The sequence below is a fragment of the Manis javanica genome, chromosome 16 (assembly GCF_040802235.1).
Source record: "Manis javanica isolate MJ-LG chromosome 16, MJ_LKY, whole genome shotgun sequence".
NCBI lineage: Eukaryota > Metazoa > Chordata > Mammalia > Pholidota > Manidae > Manis > Manis javanica.
Window position 1 is genome coordinate 1,083,024 of NC_133171.1, and position 19,045 is coordinate 1,102,068.

At 42.9% G+C, this 19,045-nt stretch overlaps 2 protein-coding genes across 4 annotated transcripts in view; both read right to left on the bottom strand.

Annotated features, from left to right (window-relative positions):
- NOL7 (nucleolar protein 7) lies at positions 1-5,314 on the bottom strand. The gene is made up of 8 exons (XM_017679990.3): positions 3,917-5,314; positions 3,774-3,834; positions 3,065-3,123; positions 1,753-1,784; positions 1,406-1,490; positions 949-1,070; positions 797-874; positions 1-173 (listed from the first exon to the last, which is right to left on the bottom strand). Exons 1-8 carry the CDS (start codon positions 4,177-4,179, stop codon positions 97-99), a joined length of 777 nt encoding a protein of 258 aa, XP_017535479.2. The 5' UTR covers positions 4,180-5,314; the 3' UTR covers positions 1-96.
- A 1,263-nt stretch (positions 5,315-6,577) lies between these two features.
- SIRT5 (sirtuin 5) overlaps positions 6,578-19,045 on the bottom strand; it is a 29,703-nt gene continuing 17,235 nt past the window's right edge. For all 3 annotated transcript variants that reach the window (XM_017679985.3, XM_017679988.3, XM_017679989.3), the window contains 5 exons: positions 18,826-18,913; positions 17,880-17,933; positions 16,024-16,147; positions 14,532-14,647; positions 6,578-7,106 (listed from right to left, as the gene is read on the bottom strand). In XM_017679985.3, coding sequence (XP_017535474.3) covers positions 7,031-7,106; positions 14,532-14,647; positions 16,024-16,147; positions 17,880-17,933; positions 18,826-18,913 — 458 coding nt within the window. In that variant the 3' untranslated portion in view covers positions 6,578-7,030. The remainder of the gene's footprint in view (positions 7,107-14,531; positions 14,648-16,023; positions 16,148-17,879; positions 17,934-18,825; positions 18,914-19,045) is intronic.

Here is a 19,045-nt window from a genome sequence, read left to right on the forward strand (position 1 = left end):
TGATTCATAAATGCTTTATTAAGTTTTCAGAAAAATCAACCCTCTAAACTCTTAAGTTCTGTACATACAAGTTCTCATTCTTCATTAAGCTTTGATTTACTTCTTAGATGTTTTCATCTTTCTAACCATCCACCGTCTTTTAAACCTCTTGGCATCTTGTTTTTTCTGGGTTCCTAAAGTAGAAAGTTTTGTACACTAAGAGAAAATTCCTTAAGTACAAATAATTAAAAAATGTCAAGGCTGTCTATATGAATATAAATACTAAAATTAGGCCTATTAAATTAGATTGTATATTAGATTACATGCTACTTGCTGACCTTTTTTCAGAGGCAGTGTTAAAATACTTATAATTACAGGAACAATGTAAAAAAATTTGATACTTCATAATTATTTGAGTACTTATTATTGCCTTCAAAAAGAACATTATTTAATACACTTGACCTCTGAATCATGCAGGATTTAGGGACTCTGAACCACCATCCCCCACATGGTGCTGACAATCTGTGTGTAACTGACTCTCCCAAAACTTCACTAACAGCCTTTTGACCAGAAAGAAGCCTTACCAGTAACATAAGCTGTCAATTAACACACATTTTCTGTCATACATATTATTTCCGTCTGTATTCTTACAATAAAGCAAATGAGAGACAAGTTTTTTTTCAAGTTGTCAAAAATCTCCCAAGATTATTTCCAATATTAACTATTGAAAAAAACCCACGTGTAAGTAGACCTGTACAGATCAGACTGCATTGTTCAGAGGTGAACTGTATATAAAAGAAAGAAAACTAGACCTTACCCCAAGCATTAGTCAAAAACTGGACTGCAGCTTTTTTCACTGGTGACCTCTTGTTGTCAAGAGACAGGAACTTATTTACTGGAAAAGAGAATCACTTATGATTTCTTTAGTTTGCAGTAAAAAAAGAGAAAAACAGTCCATAAGGAAATTACCGGTAGTTCTGCTGGTTCCTGGACCGTACAAAGAATTCTGTATGAAGGCTTTGGCTGCTTGTTGCCTTGAATCTCTCAGATCTTGATCTTTTAGCCTTAGAGCTAAGTAGCTTTTATTCTGGCTGGTGATCAACACAAAAGGTCAAATGAATGAGGTTGATAACACACTCGCTTTCAAAATATTTTTATTAGTTGTCTCAAAAAGTGAAATAAACCCAAATCCTAATCTTATACACAGATAAGATAATGAACCAAAACTAAATTCTAGGGCTGTTTTGTAAGAAATAGATTAATGATCACATTTTATTAGAGGAAATGTTAAGTATCAAAATGGGTTTCCCCACAGAGGATCCAGTCTGGAACTGGTACTAATTAAAATATTTTCCCACATAAGCCAAAACTTGAACTCTTCAAAAGGTCACTTCTACATTCTACATGAAAGGAGATGACTTCTTACCCAACAGATTGTACTTTCTGCACTTGAGCTTTCTTGGAGTTGCTTCCTTTTTCACATTCTTCATTTTTCTTTTGCAGCAAACTAACTGAAAAATTGAGTTTCATTTCTAATTAGCACTTACATAAAAATAAATCAAGATATTTACTGGAATTCACCTTAAACATCCACTACACACCAGTTTGGTTGCAGTTTTTATTTCAAAGACATACAGGGAGCAGGCCCAAGCTCAACCTGGCCAGGCCTCATGAGCCCACACTCTCTTATCATGTAGTAAATTTGACTGCAAATACCAGCAGATGAATTGTAACACCTACAGGAGCAGCTGTTTAAATTAGAACAGTTCATACCTTCTTTCAACTTTCCTGGTGATTTCTTTATGCTAAGGAAGAACAAAAAAAAAAACACATTGGAATGTCAGACAGCAAAGATTACTCAACTTGTTATATAGCTGTAAATAAGATAATCCCTTTTCATTACCACTATCCTCAGTTTTTACACAGGATGTTTCTTTCATCAGTTTGGAAAAACAAAAGTCACTGCCCAATGGGCCACCATCAAGTCCCAATCAAGAAGCTAGTGGATGTTAGGATGGGAGTATGTTCTTAGAACTCAGGATCTGAAAGCTTATCGTAAGGCTTCCAAAGATGCAGACTGCTGTGGTTATCAGAATTACAGTGACTTAGGAATGAGTTATGTGATACAGTGTTTATGATATTAAATGAAAGGTGGTAAGCCTGCCTCATTTTATCTGGAGAAATCACACATGATTAATTCAACAGTTTGGGCACAAGACACAAGGAGTAGCCTCAAGAAGTCTGGTCTAATGGAGAGACAAATATAAACTGACAGTACAGTAAGAGACGCCTATAAAAGCATTTGCAGAGCAGAGAGCTATACAGAGGAGGAAATGATGGGCGGGGAGAGTGAGAGAAGGGAGAAGTGACATTTGATCTTGGTTTTGAAAGATGAAATGCCATCAAACATATTTGTTTGTTTAATGGATTCAGGATCTGAGTAACTCGTTGGAAAAGTTCTCATACTGAAAGATTTGCAAACCTTTGGCCAAGATAACAGGGCTAAACTTCTGAAGATTAAGCAACATAGAGGAGAAATAAGAGGAATGGGAGAAAATATACCTAGAAGTTTAAATTTGGTAATTTTTGATTGATTCCATGGGATGAAGCTTTGGATGACTAGAGCATCTGGCTTTACAGTCAGTGGATGCCAGAAGTTCCCATGAAATGGGAACAAGGGGTGAGGATGGCTTGGCGGCAGTTGAGTATGGGACAAGTTGAGTTTTAGGAGCCTGTGGATAAATGTCTGCTGCTCCACTGAATGATAAATTTCAAGACACTGTTTTATTCACCACCATCTACCCTACTCCTAATACAATGACAGTGCAACAATTTAAAGAACATACTGGGATAGGAACCCAGAAAGTAGAATTAGCTATGGAGATGAACACAAAGAAATGGCAAAAGACTGAAAACAAGTGGTGTATTTACCTCTACCTTTCCCACCAAATTGAAATCATCTACTGTGCAGCTTTTTAACTTCGGTTTTATTATCTCTTCAATTATGTGGATTCAAATAAACACCATTTTTATAATGCAAAGATGGTGTATGTAAACAAGTAATATAACAAGATCCATTACTTACTCAGTCTGTGAAGCTGTAGTTAACTTCTCTAGAATAGTATCTGGAAGGAGTTTTCTTTTCTTAGATAAAGACATTTAAAAAATGAGAGTCAGGTACATGACAATTATGCCCTGGGCTGCTTCTGAAGTTAGCCATTTTAAGGATAGCCTTTTATCTACGCAAATAAATGAATCAGGCTGAACACCGCCTCCCCTCTCTCAGCTCAGCTGTGGGAAGACTGGGATCACAAAACCCAAAAGCTATCCCACATTCTTTGGAAGAGCTGGTGAAGACTGGAAAGGATGCCCATGTGTTCCAACCCTCAGGTCATGGACACCACTGAAAGCAGCTAAGTCATGTCCATCTGGAGTCCATCTCCGTGGCCAATCTGCCCAGCATCCGACAGCAAAGCAATCATACTGTTTGTACAGACCAGTTTACAAAGCACCTCGTTTAATTTCACAGCACCCGGTTTCTGATAAACTACCTCGGCGGGACTAAATGAGTGTCTCGGTGAGCTGTCAGAGGCGGCATTCACCCTAGGACTTGAAATTCACACCTCTTCCCACTCCCGTTTTCCAGCTGGACAGCAAATAGAAAACCCTTGTCTTCTCCGTTGTCAGAAAAAAAATTGGTACTTGCACCCCCAAATCCTACCAGCTTCGGCCTCAAACAGGGGAACTGTACCCCGAGCCTGGCTCTCTGAAAGGACGCGCCTCTGCCCGCTAACCTTCTGTTCGATGAACAGCTCCTCGCGTCGCTTCCTCTTCTCCTTCAGGAGCGTTTTGTCCCTGCGGAGAGGGGGACCCGTCAGGGCGGGGAGAGCCTAGCGGGGGGAAGGGGCTGCCCCTGGGTCGCCCGCAGGCTCCGAACCTGCGCACCGACTCCCGAACGCGCTGCTGCTCTTCCCTCGCGTCCGCCTGGGCGCTGGCGAAAGTCAGCTCCTCCGGGGCCTCGTCGTCAAATTCGTAGGCCCCGTCCTCGTCTTCCCGCAGCGGTTCGGCGGCCGCGCCGCTACTGGGCTGCGGGAGCAACAGGCCGTGCTCCGCCGCCGCCTCCAAGGCGGGCGGGCCTTCATCCACCGCCGCCGAGACCGAAGCCGGCGCGCATGACACGCGGGGCCGGAGCTGCACCATCGCCACGCAGCGTCAGACCGTCTGGCTCCGGCGCGGAAGCAACCTCGGTGCGTATCCGTGAAGAGCAAGTGGCGCGGGCTCCGGCGCCCCCTGCTGGCGCGGAGGCCCCACTGAGCTGCGCAGACCCGGGAGACAGCGCCACGACCGGGGCAGGCGCGTGCGCAGAGCATGGAGGCGGGTCCGAAGGGAGCAGGGGGCGTGTTCTTCCCCCAGGCGGGGAGGCCGGTGCCTCCGCTTCTTCGCGGCAGGGCCGGCGCTGCTGCTGTGAGAGCGGGTGCGGAGCGGGCTGGCTGCCAGCCCGGGAGGATCCCTCGGCTACCTCCTCGGGCGGGGTGTCGAGAGGGTTGGCTGGGTCCCCGCGCCCCTCGTGGCGGACTGGCGCGGGTTGCGACGCCTGGGGCCCATAAATCCGGTGGCCGCAAGCTACCGTCGCCGCCTCTTCTAGCACCGGGATCTGCTTGGTCGATGCATTTAATGAGTATTTGCAGATTTGGTTCTCGCTCCCCGAACAAGTGGCGTTTCAAAGGCAAGAAATGCGCCGTAGCGGCAGGACCTCGAAGTGTCACCGCCCAGGACAGACGCAGGGTCAAATCAACTCTCGGAGCCAGGCTTGTGCCCGGGTGCCGTTTCGCAAGCTTTCTTCAGCACCAGCCCCCTGCCCACGCCTCTGTTTTCACTCGTCACCGCTGCCACCTCCTGCCTGCCATCTGATAAACCTTTAGAACGTAAGCTGCTGTGCCCCCACGTCCTCGAACAGGGCTGGCTCTCGCAAGCCTGAATCTTGCGAAAGAACGACTTTTTCACGATTACTCGGCGAATGCAACCCTAGTGCTGTTTATATTTGTTTTCCAAGTGTATTTCATTTCTTGGCCCACATGGCCCTTGGCAATTGCTGTGCTGCTTCTCCCACCCGTTGTACAATAGCAAACGAGTTGAACAAACCAAGCTGCTTCACACTTGCTATGCATTTAGACATGCTGTTCCCCTACCGACACTACCAGAGCTGAATTTCTCTTAAAGTCTCTCAAGCCCCATAACACTTATTCCATCCCCACTCTGCCCATCTCTAATTGCATTCTCCTCTGAGTCTGGCACACATTTCTATTACTGTAGCTTCCACACTGTATATAATAGATTACACAACAGTTGTCCCAGCTGTACTGTGAAATCCTTGAGGGGATGGTCCATGTCTTCCTAATCATTTTATTTCTAATGTCTCTCATATGGTAGATGTTCAAATATTAAATTGAATTGAGTAATTCTACCTCACATACACTTTGTGTTTTCAATTCTCTTCATCTTGTCTAACAAAACCAAAGCATGAACAGAAATGTCAAAACACAAAAACAAAAACAAAAGCTGCTGATACCAAAGGCCCAGTATGAGAAGAGCGGGAAAGAACAGCTCTGAAATATCTGGGCCTTGGCCAGGGAGAAATTACTAATTACAAATATACTCAGACTCCCTGAGGCAGTGTGCTGACTTCCATCATTGCTAACCCTAGGAAAATGTATAGAGCTGACTTTGAGAAGCCCAAGGACAAACCTACTGAAAGTGAATGATGGTATTTCATGAACAAAACTGCAATGGTACTTAAGTATTACAAGTGTACCCGGGTTGACTCGCTCATGTGAAGTGTGAAATTAAGTCCTAAGGGTGTTTGACTGGTCCCTCAGATTCCTCATGGGTTATGAACATCGCTTTTGCCCCTGTGAAGAGCCTTTGGAACTTATTAGAAGGTACGACTTGCAAATACAGTACAAAGTATATGTGATAGGGTCGTGCCTATTTCTATAAAAGCCAAGAGCATGACATTAAATGAAATTTTATAAGGGGCTGTGGTGATGTGGACCAGGTGGGTAATCACCCAGACAGCCACCTGATCTGAAGGCCCTGTTATGTACGACTTCCCTGCACTGTTTATAAAGACCTGTCTTCTGAGTCAGGCCACACGGCGGGCATTCCAAGGGCCGACAGTCCTGCATTAGGTGGTAAGGCTTCAGGAGAGAACTCTATTCTCACTGTTTACTCCAAGGTAGCATAAGCATACTTTTGTTTCAGTCCCCTGGGAAAAACTCCCTGCAGAATTCAGTGTCTGGGAAAGCTTGGCAGCTCCCGCAGGGACTGTGTGGCTCCGTGTTTATGACATTGAGAAACAGTTGGCCATCACCTCTCCCTGTCCTCTCTGGCTGCATAAATTTTAAATTTTAGGCAGCTTTGTTTATCCTTGGAGTACATATATTTGCATTGTTTTTTTTCTCACCCTGATTTTCTACATTATTACTACTCTACTCTTCCTTCCTTGCCTGAGTTCCTGTTGGAAGCTAGCCCACCTACTCTGAGGGGAGGCAGCCCAATAAGGTAAATACTGAAAAGAAAAACCCCCAACAAATCCATCTCTTGGGGTAACATCTTTACACACTAAATTATTTTCTGTAAAGAGGGACTTAATTTTCCACCAAAACTTGTACAAAAATCACAAATACCAAGGTTTCACTCTGTACTTCTATCTTTGCCCAAATAGCACAACCACAATAGGGAAGAGTACGTTTTTTAGACAATCGAATTACAAAACTTCTTCCCTCCCAGACACATCAGAGGTATCTTACGTTTACATTCACACCAAATAACATGCATTAACTTTATAGTTCTCTCACTTCTCCCTCTAAATACTTATACATGTTGCTTCTAAGAACCCATCATTTATCATCAGGTTGGATTCCAGCCAGGGAATCAGAGGATTTTTTAGATTTTCCAGTCTTCAGCTCACCATCTACAAGATTGTTTCTCCTCGATTTGTGGCCTGGTACTCAGACATAACAGTATGTGATCTCTTCCTTCTCCAGGACAATCAAGAAACATTTTCGGTTTCATGAGGAGCAAGGGCTTCAGGAAGAGTCGTACCACAGGGCCCCTGGAAATGAAACCTGGAAGAGAAGGGCAAAGACAGGAGGGTCCTGAGCAACATGACAGGGCTTCTCCAGCAAGGCACACGTTTCTTAGTTATACCCAGAGTAAAACCGAGACCCAAATTCTCACACATCTAGTATTCCAGACTTTTATTCCCACTTCTTTCATCCAGTTTCTGACAATGCCAGAAGTAGACATTTCCCCATGAGTTGCCCCTGTGGCCAAGGGAACCTAAGAAAACAAATTGCCTTGAATTTAGGTGCTATAAATATGATCTTAAGGGGCAGGGAAGACATGATTGTAAAGCATATTTCATGATTATATTGCTGAACTCATAATTGAAATTTTAAGTTTCACAAAATCTATCTGCACTAAAACAGATTCATCCGTACTAACAGCAGGAGAAGAACCACCTCATGCACTGTGCAGGCTGCGAGGATTTTGCCTGCGTCAGCAGGCCTCAGACCATCCATCAACGGCTCTCAGGACAAGCTCTGATTTATAGTCAGAAAATAGGAGAAAAAAAAGGAAAGGACAAGCAAAGACGAGGAACAAAGAAGATGCAAAAGATCAGTGATTTCTGCTTCCTTCAAGGGAAAACACTTGGGAAAGGAAAAAAAAACAACTAACTCTGAGTAAGAAATAAAAGCAGAATTTTCTAGTGTAATGATAATAAGAAAACCAACTGAGCACAATTAAAATGGCAAAGGCGTTTACTCAATGCAATTCATCATTCATAGTATTTATTCTGGACACAACACAAATCGGGCATGCCTTAGCCCTCAAATACCCTGTTATCTCGAAAAGGTGCCCCCAGTGGACATCCTGGACCAAATGGCATCTCCACTCCTGCCACTGCAGCAGGACACTGGACACTGCAGCCAGAAAGCTCCTTGCCTTCACAGTGGTTACGGTCCCTCAAGGGCTTTCCGAGAATGGGGAGCCAGGCATGCGGAGCTTGAGGCAATTCGCATATCCTCAACTTCCACCTGTTCTCTTTCCTAAGAAAGTGGCTTCTGGGTGCTCCCTTCCACATTCACCCACCTCCCATTCACAAAAGCAAGCTGTGCCCCTCACCAAATCTCAACAATGGTGCCTTATCCCAGGACGGGGAAACTTACAGGGTGCCAAACAGAGACCCATGAAACATGTGAACTTCTGAAGACTGGCAAACAGATGCAAGCAGGCCTGCTGTGTTCTTACTCTCAATAAAACTGAAAGAGGATCTGAGAGGACTGCAATTAACAGATCACTGCATGTGATACAAAATTACTCTGTGTATTTTAGCCTGTAACTTGGAAGGAGGTCCAAACTCTGAGAGGCAATGCCCTAACTTCCTTTCATGCCTGGGAGGAAGCAAACTAAGCAGAAACAGAAAATTACAACTGACCTAGAGAAGGTGAAATTTAGCTAAATCAGGTTAAAAGGAAATATTACTCCAATTTTTGCTTTTCTCATTCACCTAGAACAGAAGTTGGCCAACTTTTTTCTGTAAACAGCCAAAGAACAAATATTTTAGGCTTCGCAGGCCAGGCAACAGTCACTGTTGGAGCGACTCAATTTTGTCATGATGCAAAAGTAGCTGAAGACAATACACAAACCTGTGGCCAAGGCCGAGCTCCAGCAACACTTTATATACTGATACAGCAGGTCGGTGAATTTGGCCTACCAGCAGTAGTCTTCTGACCCCTGACCTAAAGTAAAGTTCAACCCAATTCTGTTACACACAAGATGTAAGAGAAAAATCCACCGTTGTTAAGCTGTGTTTAAATAAACCACTCAATCCCCATTTCAAAAACTTGAGTAGGAAGAAAGGGCATCACCATGTCTCCTCTAAACGTCAGCTTTGATGATGCTTAGATAAAAGCACTGATGGCTTCACTGGTCAGTTATACACTGGTCAGAAGATTCCCAGACTTAGCAGTACAGACAGCCTCGGCTCCACAAGGAAGCCAATGAACAGACAGTGGTTCTTGTGGTAGGTGCTGGTCGATGAAGAGCTTGTCCAGTTTGAGCAGTTTCTAACAAGAAAGTAGCCTGTTTGTCTGAACAGAGACATCGGAGGTTTGCAGAACATGAAGCTTAAGAATTCTGTTGAAGAAGAGTGGCAGCTGAAGCAGGTCTGTGATTTTAGGAGGCCCAACTTAAGAAGTCATTTTATTACATGCCCAGAATTATTCTTGACTTGCAGGAAAAACTACAAAGTTCAATTTCCTTTTACACAAAGACATACAGAGTGGATGCACAGCACCACTGGGCAGTCCAGGGCATGAGGGGGAGAGGCCAACTCTTACCTAGAGGTTGTAGAAACACTCGAGCTTTATTTCCTTCTATCTGCATTTTCTTATTTTTCTACAGTGATGGTTTGTTTTAATTCTTTATACTTACTAGAGACAAGCTGGAGATCAAATGACTGAAAATAAACCACCATGGAAAAAAACAGAATTGGGGCTGTAGGTCATCTCCTCCTGCAGAAACTTGATCCTGTCCCCATCTTGGAGCATTCTTGTTCTTTCCAGAAGAGGCTTGAGTTACCTGGCTCTGCTATTACTTTGGATGATGTATCTAGCTCAGGTGCTACACATATGGGCCATGAGGCATATTAGAGATTTAATGTCTATTTTTCAAAGGATAAGTTAGAAGATAATCTAATTTTTAGTAGAACAGTGTTACTGAGATATAATTCACATATAGTCTATTCATTTATAATGTATAAGTAACATGTTTTTAGTATATTCAGAGTTGTACAACCATCACCACAATCAACTTTAGAACATTTCCATCACCCCAAAAGGAAACATGTGCCTGTTAGCAGTCAATCCGCATTCCTCCCTACCTCAACCCTAGACAACCATTGTTCTACCTTTGGTCCCTTCTGATGGGCCTATTCGGAGTTTTTCGTATAAGTGGAATCATACAATATGTGGTCTTGTCTGTCTGGCTCCTTTCACTCAGTAGAATGTTTTCAACATTCATTCATATTGTAACATCAATACTTCATTCTTTTTATGGCCAAATAATATTCCATTGTATGTAAATACCAAATTGTGTTCATCCATTCAACAGTTGAAGGACAGTTGGGTTGTTTCCATATTTTGATTATTAGGAGCAATGCTGCCATGAACATTCATGCACATGTTTTTGTGTAGACATAGGTTTTATTTCTCTTGGCTGTCTACCTAGAATTGCTAGGTCATCTATTAACTCGGTATTTAGAGGAACTGCCAGACTATTTTCCAAAGCAGTTGCACCACTTTACTTTCCCATGTGAGGGGTCCAATTTCTTCACCAACACTTGTTATTTTCTGATTTTTAAATTATAGCCATGCTAGTTAGTCATTGTTCATCTCATCATGGTTTTAATTTGAATTTCCCTAATGATTCAGCAGATTTTCAATGTGTTTATTGACCATATGTATGTATTTGGAGAAATATCTATTCAAATCTTTGGCCCATTTTTAAATTGGTTTGTTTTTTTATTATTGAGTTGTAAGAGCTCTTTATATATTCCAGATACAAGTCCCTTATCAAATATTAGACATGCAAATATTTTCTCCCAAACTGTGGGTTGTCTTTTTCATTTTATTGATGGTGTCATTAAAGTACATACATTTTTAATTTTGAGTAAGTCCAATTTATACATTTTTCTTATGATTCTTGTGTTTTTGATGTTAAGGAGGCCTTGACTAACTCGAAGTCACAAAGATTTACTCCTATATTTTCTTTTAAGAATTTTACAATTTTAGCTCTTATATTTAGGTTTAAGATCCATTTGAGTTAATTTTCATTTAATGGTATAATGAAGGGGTCCAATTTCATTCATTTGCATGTGGCTATCCAGCTATTCTAGCACCATTTGTTAAAGACTATGCTTGCCCTGACTTTCTACCACTTTCAAAAATTGGTTGACCATGAATATGAGGATTTATTTCTGGGCTCTCAATTCTATTCCACTAATCTATATGTCTATCCTCATGCCAGTACCACACTCTCTTGATAAACTAACTTTGCAGTAGGTTTTGAAATTAGGAGCTGTGAGTTCACCAACTCCTTTCTCCATTTTGTTTTGGCTTTTCTGGATGGATCTCCTGCATTTTCCTATGAATTTCAAGATCACGTTGTCAATTTCAGCAAAGAAGCCAGCTGCATTTTTGACAGAGACTAGGTGAATCTTTAAATCAATTTGGAGAGTACTACCAACTTAATATTAAGTTGTCTGATCCATAAACATGGATGTTCTTTCATCTATTTAGGTCTTCTTTCTTTCTTTCCACAACACTCTGTAGTTTTCAGAGTAAAAGTTTTTACATAGAAGGCAATTTTTTAAAGGATGTCTTCTTAGTTCCCACCACTTACATGCAAATGAAGAACTACAGACTGAGGACATAGGCTGTAGCTGATTAAAAATACTGAAGGACACTAGGAAGAAAGCTGGCAAACTCAACTGAAGAGGATCATGTCTCAGTGTGTTCTACACAGTCTGTGGCAGGTTTTTTTTTATCCCAGTGAAGACTCAGGACATGGGTTCTCATCCTGGCTGCACATTCACACCACCTAGGGAGCATATAAAAATCACGGTACCCAGGTGTGGATAAAGTGAAGTTTCCTGTGGCCAAGATTCTCACCTGGCTCTGGTCGGTTAGCTCACTACACACATGTGGGCAATATGTTGCTACTGACTCTATATAAAGTGCTCCACCCAGTGCTCTGGGTGACACAGTGACATGGCTGCTGCAGGGCTGCAAGGCTGCAGGAGAGCAGAGGCTGGAGTGGTAGCAGCGCTGAGGACAGAGACTGAGATGGCTGCAGGGCAGAGATGCTCTGAGGCAAAGACTGGCTTGCTGCATGCAGACTCACTCTGAGTGGATGGGATTCTAGTGACTGACCTGCCACCGTGGGAATAAAGCTGGGTATAAACCCTTCCACCCTAAGAATGTTCCATAGTTATTTTTTGGTGTCATTGAATCCATAGTGAACTTGTCTGGGGCTGAAACACACTGGCAAGACAACTGGTGACCTCTGCGGGATTCACTGTTGACGGAAGAAGACAGACAGGCTGCCCTCATGGGAAGAGTGTTCCAGCGGCTGCACGTATGGATGGGGGGACCTTTGAGTGTCCGCCAGTGGATGTGTGGTCTGACGTGGCTTGCCTCCTAGAGGACTGGGCCCCACACCAAGACTGAAAGGGGTGGAGATGACACCTGAGGCACTAGGGGTGGTCCTCGTTATAATAAGTAGGTTCTTTGAGAAACAGAGCAACCCATGAGACTGCAGGGACTGTGGGGAGTTTTCTTCTCACAATATTGAGAAAGGCCATAAGGGAGAAAGATGCCCTCCCACAGGAGGCATGAGAAGAGGCAGCACGAGAACGTGAGCTGCGAGGTGCTTTGAGGAGGTAAAAAATTTGCTGGTGACTAAAATGGCATCACTACGAGGTGCTGTGGAGATGGTAAAGGATGTCATGGTAGCCTGAGAAGCAGCACAAGAGCGTAGGCTACCAGGTGCTGGGGCGCAGGTGAAGAAGGGAGTGGAGCCATCAGCCCCAGAAATGGAGGAGTGGAGGTTTGACGAAAAGATTGGGGTGGAGGCCCTGCGGGCACCGGAAACATCAGCCCCTCCTCAGTTGAAACCCCACCAGGTTGAAAGCTGGTGGAAATCCCGAAAGAAAATTAACACTCAGCAAATGCAGGTTCCTCCAGGAGAGGTGCAGCCCCCTCCCAGGTTGGGGAGCACTCTGTGCTGTGCTCCTGTCCTCGGTCTCAGGCAATGAAAGCACAAAAGGATATACAGTCTGCTACTCAAAGGAAGAATTTAAAGGGCCCCGTGAAGGTCATGATGACCCAGATGTGGGCTGATGTGATAAAGGCAGGAGCAGACAGAGAGGAATTGAATGGAAAGTCAAATACACTTTTACTGGAGCTGCGGCAACAACTGAGACAGGAGCGGTGGTTCCAGCTGCTAAGGACCAAGCAGAAGCCAGAGACAAAGTGCCAAGACTGGCCTGTATGTCTGCAGGACTTTCTGCTGGAGAGGCTGGAGAAGGTGGGTAGTAAAGCCCATCTATGGTCCTTTTGGTTAATTCATTTGAGTAGAACTGGTTTGAATACAGCCAGAATGACCACTTGGTGGCAATGGATCTCTTCATGCTTGAGGGTTATTATAATTTGTTATTTTTGTAAGTTGTTTATTGTACAATGTTCCAGCTTCCTTGCACAGGGACCATTACAGAAGATTGAGGGCACGTAGATTGAGAGGTGAGAATCCTGGAGGGGTGGAGTGCGGATAAAGTGAAAGTTCCTGTAACCAGGATTCTCCCCTGGCCCTGGTCGGCTTGCTCACTCACACATGTGGGCAATATGTTGTTATTGACTCTATATAAAGAGTTCTGCCCAGTGCACTGGGCTGCCCGGCTGCAGGAGAGCAGAGGCTGGAGTGGTAGCAGCGCCAAAGACAGAGACTGAGATGGCTGTGGGGGCGGAGAGGCCCAGAGGCAGAGACCAGCTTGCTGGACGCAGACTCACTCTGAGTGGACGGGATTCTAGTGACTGACCTGCCACCGAGGGAATAAAGTGGGTATAAACCCTTTCACCCCAAGAACATTCCATTGTCATTTTTTGGTCTCATTGAATCCATAGTGAATTTGCCTGGGGCTGAAACCCATTGGCAAGACACCAGGCTACACCACAGACCAATCCCATCAGAATCTGATGGGTGGCAGCCAGTCCCCAGGATTTTTAAAATATGCAGCTGAGGTGAAAGTAATGTCAAGAAGTTTCAGTGAACTTTCATATTTTCTTTGTTCACATTTATTTGTCAGTTATTTATATTCTGTCTTATTCTAGAAAGGAATTAAGCAGACAGACAAAAATAGATAAACTAAGTTAAAAGTGAAGACAGAGAAGCCTGGGTGAAAGGGAAAGAACAACAAAGGTAAAGACAGAAAACGGCACATGGGGGAGACCAGGGATGCCTGCTCTGCTGACCCACATGTTCCACGCAATTTGAGAAACGGGAGCAGGCTCGTAATGTGGCTGAAATACAAATATTCCTGGCAGTTGGACCAACGAGGAGTTCGCCCAGGTAGCCTCACAGTGAGCAGAGCGGGGCCTGAATCCCGCAGGCACCTCCCAGCTCCACGAGCCGAGGATTGGCGGGCCCGCCTTGAGTGCCCCCTGACTAACCCAGCTTAAACATACGCGAGAGCCAAGTCTAAGGAATCGAAGAGTTTTCCAAATGTGAGAGAGCAAAAGCCCTATGGCAAACACCCCAAAAAGGACACAGGTGCCTTAGGCTACACACAGAATTTGTCCTTCCATCAAAGCAAATAGAAAAGATGAACTCCATTGTGTTTTTTTTAAATTTGTAAATAGGTGAAATCTGTTCAGATAGCTGTGTCTAAACTTGCTCAACACCTTCCATCCCCCACCTGGGGAGTCCTGTACCTGAATCTGTTCGTGGCGGGGGTGGTTTCCATGTTAAATTCGGCCACTGGCACCCCCCTGGCAGACACCTGGGGGGCAAACATGGCTGCGGGATAGACCAGGGAGGAGGTCCCCACCTGCAAAGCAGACAAATGGAAATGTCAAATGATGACTGCGCTGTGGATCAAAAGGGATGTTTTTCAGAAAACCTTACCTGAAGTCGGGCGGTTTGTGCTTGAGGAAAGCTAAGCAGGATGGGACAGGTGGAGAGTGCCCAAGGGACAAGTGGGCCAGGGAGGAGGTGTCCTTTGGGTGATCACTGGAATTCAGGACAATGTGCAATATGAACAGGAGAATTGTGCACATGAGCAGAGTGGCAAAGAAAAGACTCATTTGTCACCTTCTGGGGGTTCCTTTTACTTTGTTTCTGCTCTTGGAAATAAATAATCCATGTTCTTTTTTTTTAAGTTAGAAAATTCAAAGAAAAGCCTCTACAGGTCATTCATAATCCTACTACCCCCATATAACCGCTGTTCACATTTTGATGTATATTCTTCTGAGGTTTTCCCTATGAACAAATGTTTATGAACATTCTTTACAAGAATGGGAAGACCAGTGTATATTTTACAATATAAATAGTTATTTTCTCACTTAACCATCTATCCTGAATACTGACACTATACTCAATATTGGGATGCACTCAATAACAATGGACTAAATAAATGCCTCATGAGAAAGTGCCTTTGCTTTTAAAGACACATTAAAGAAACTGAAATATGTATACCCTTTGTCCAGTTAATTCTACTTCTAGGAAATTTGTCCTAAGGAGATAATCTGAAGAGCATGCTGGGAGGTATGTCTAAGGATATTCACTATAGCATTGTTTAAAATATCAAAATTTGAAACAGCCTAAATGTTCAACAATAGAGGATTAAGTATATCACTTTATGCCCATACAATGGAACACCATTTCATTAAAAAAAAACAATTATTTAAATATTTATTATTTAAATTATTTAATAATTAAATTAGAAAATAATGCAGGTTTGGTTGTATTGACATGGCAAGTGTCAGGTGAATCGCCTACAGGCCACGGTTTGCTCAACTCTGCTCTAGAAGAAAACACACCAAAATGCATGGTATTTTCTGGATTGTGGAATTGTTGGTGATTTCTAATTTCCACTTTATAATTTTATACTTTTTTATATTTCCTCAAATTTAATAATGAGCATGAACTACTTTCAAAATCAGAACTAATAACATGATCTTTTCATTATTTGTTTGGGGGAAGGCTTTGCAAAGCCCAAGATAATCTTCTTTTATGGTTTCATATTTTAATCAATTCTCATTCACTGTTTCTTAGGTTTTCTGTAAGGGACTTCAAGACCTCTTTAACACACACCTTAAGAGAAGGAAGGAAGGGGAGGAGGAGAGAGGGAGAAAATAACAACAAATTCCATCCCAGTCCTGGTGTTTCACAAAATCGCCAGGATCGGGGAAAGGTGTGACATACCACTAGACATAAGTCACAGAGAGCCAGCTGTCGGTCAACCTCCTCCAGGATGGCAGGATCCAGGTTTTCTCCAAACCACACCACGTGCGGTCGCAACAGGCCCCTGCACCCTGCCTCTTCACACCTGTAAGAACGTTACCCTTAATCCAGCCCAGGACCTGCCCTGGCAGGGGTCTGCCGCGGTGGACCAGAGGAAGGAAGGGGCCGCCCCAGATCCAGTCTACCCAGACAGGTCACTCTGAGCCTTCTTATTCCCTATCCCTCACCTGCCAGCCCATATGAGCTTGTCCTAATTTTAACTGCCCTTCCAAAGTTTTTATTTTGTCTGGAGGCATTGGGTTGATTTGTTGACAAGTATGTTTCAGCCAACCTTGATGTTCTCTTTCTAAACAGTGTTTAAAAGGAAACAACAGGCCCCAAGTGGAGTCACCTGTGCTAAGCCCCATGTCAGCAAACCAAAACTTACACCTAACCTAACCTCGGTTTCAGCCTCTCCCAGGAATGTGACTTTTACCCAGTCCATCTGGAATTACCTGGTTAGCACTAGTGAGGTCATCTGCCTGATAGACCGCCTCCCCCCATGGGAAGGTGACCCTGCCTGAAACAGTCCACTCTATGCTGGAATAACATCCTTGCTCCACCTCCTTCTGCCTATAAGCATCTTCCATTTGTACAGCTCCTGGAAGCTCCTTTCTATCTGCAGAGGTGGGATGCTGCCCAATTCATGAATCATTAAATAAAGCCAATTAGATCTTTAAATTTACTCAGTTGAATTTTGTTTTTTAACAACAGCTTTCTCTTCTCCAGTTACTGTGCTCAGTTACCCAGACCTGGGAGAAACTAGATTCAGATTTACCGCCAATGCCCCATCATCCTCTAATTTCATCAACAGCCCCCTTTCATTTTCTCTCAGGTTCACCTCTCTCTTGCCCTGTCAGTTGCCAAGTTCTCCAGGGCCATTCACTAAAAATCTCTCATCTTGCACTCCCTACTACCTCTAAGCCATCATATATATGCCTTCTAAAACAGTCTCCCCCAGATGCAATTTTCTTCATATTAATCTCCTACTCAAGAATCCCCCAGGATTGCCTATTCTTTTAGATTGAAACTTTAGAAATTAGTAATGAGAACTCTTATTAAGAAAATAAAAAGCATCTGTGGCTAAATAAATCCGTGAAATATGAACATAATATAACCATTTCTTAGAGAGCAACAATGTACTTGAGCATATTAAAGGCTCTGAGAAGTCCTGCACTAAAGCAAACATTTAACTTTGTTTAACCTAGTTTCTATATTTACTTAAGCACATATCTTTTTATTCAACTAATGCCTATCAACCTTACATGGATCTGGTTCTCTATGAAACACTTTTGGAAACACTGTTTTAATGTGTTTTATACATATATGTACACATATACAAATATTCTGTTTAGTCCTATAATTAAACCTTTGCAAGACCTTTTACTGCCTCCATAACCCTGGATTAGTAACTCTGACAAGGAGGGGGAGGATGAAGACGATGACAGCAAACCCTTATTGGCCAGCTACAGGACGCCAGCCTCTCTGCTCTGCATAAACTGGATAAGCATCTGTAGCACAAACCGTTACGGCAGAAGCTTTCCAGACCTCAAATTCTCCTGCCACAACACAAAGCAAAAAGGGACTAGAGCAAAGCAGTTCTCTTGAGCTTTGTTTGGCTCAGTCTTTGTCCTTTTGTCCTTGGACTTGTAGGGCTCAGGGTTGGTTTCGCATTTGCGCACCTAAGAGGCATCTCACCACATGAACTTCCGTTTTGATTCCTAATTTTCTTTTTTGCAATCTAGGACACCAAACACAGATCAAAGCTTTTTACCTACCGGGGAAGTTCCTCTACTGGGATTCTGGCATCTTGAGTTTCAGGTTCTGGAGCACTGAAGTACATAATATGAGAAAGAAAGATTGCCATTGGTATAATCAAAGAACAAAGAAATAACATAACTCAGTAAGTTTGTATATTTGCCTGGCAGTAAATGGTACAAAACTCCTAATTAATACATGCTGACTTCAAAGGGTGCCAGAAAGACAGACACCAAACATTTACCAGTGGTTTTACCTCAAGAGAGAGAATTTGTATGTGGGGAGGGGTGGAGTCGCCGAGGTGCTAAGGAGGAGTTTCACGGTTTGCTTTCTATATGTCATCAAAATTTGAATCTTCTGCAATGAAGATGATTAATATATTAACAATGAAGATTAATGTATTATATTAACATGTTACTTGTATAATTTATACTGATTTAAAATGGCCAGGTAGAATTTTTCTCAATATTCTGAGGCTACTTAGTTTTTTTCCTAATTATAATAATAGTACACGTTCATCATAGAATTGTTGGAAAATTCAGAAAGCTATAAAGAAGAAACCAAAATCATCCACAATCTTGCCACTCCTGATAATTGCTGTTAATATTTTGTTGTATTTTTTCTGGGCTTTCATCTATATACAGATACATCAGCATGGGGGTATGTGTGCGTGTGTGTGTGTGTGTGTGTGTGTGTGTGTGTGTGTGAGTGAGTGTATGTGTATGTGTGCAAGCATGTGCTTTAATACAAAATTGGGATCATTATATAGAGCTAGGCCCCGTGCTTTTCATTTAACATTATAAATTATGAGCAAAATATTCATTTATCATATGGCTGCAGTGGATCTAATCTTATTTCTCATAAATATCTATGGGAATCTTAGATTAATTAATCAGTTTGCTCACAACTATGTTCAACTTAAAAGAGAAAACAATGTGCACTTATTCTGCAGTGCAGGATAATTACCCTTTTCCTGATAAAGCTGGACAAATTGGACTCTTGTAATTCTCAGCCACAGCACCACAAGAGGTACATCGAGTTTTAAATAAGCTACCTGAAAAACACAAGCTAATCAGCACTGGAATTCAGTATAATTAAGAGCAATCATCTCCATATCTAACAGAGTACAAGATAATTGAGTTTGTATATGTTCACAGTGGGCCTACCCTGGGTATCATGCATGGGA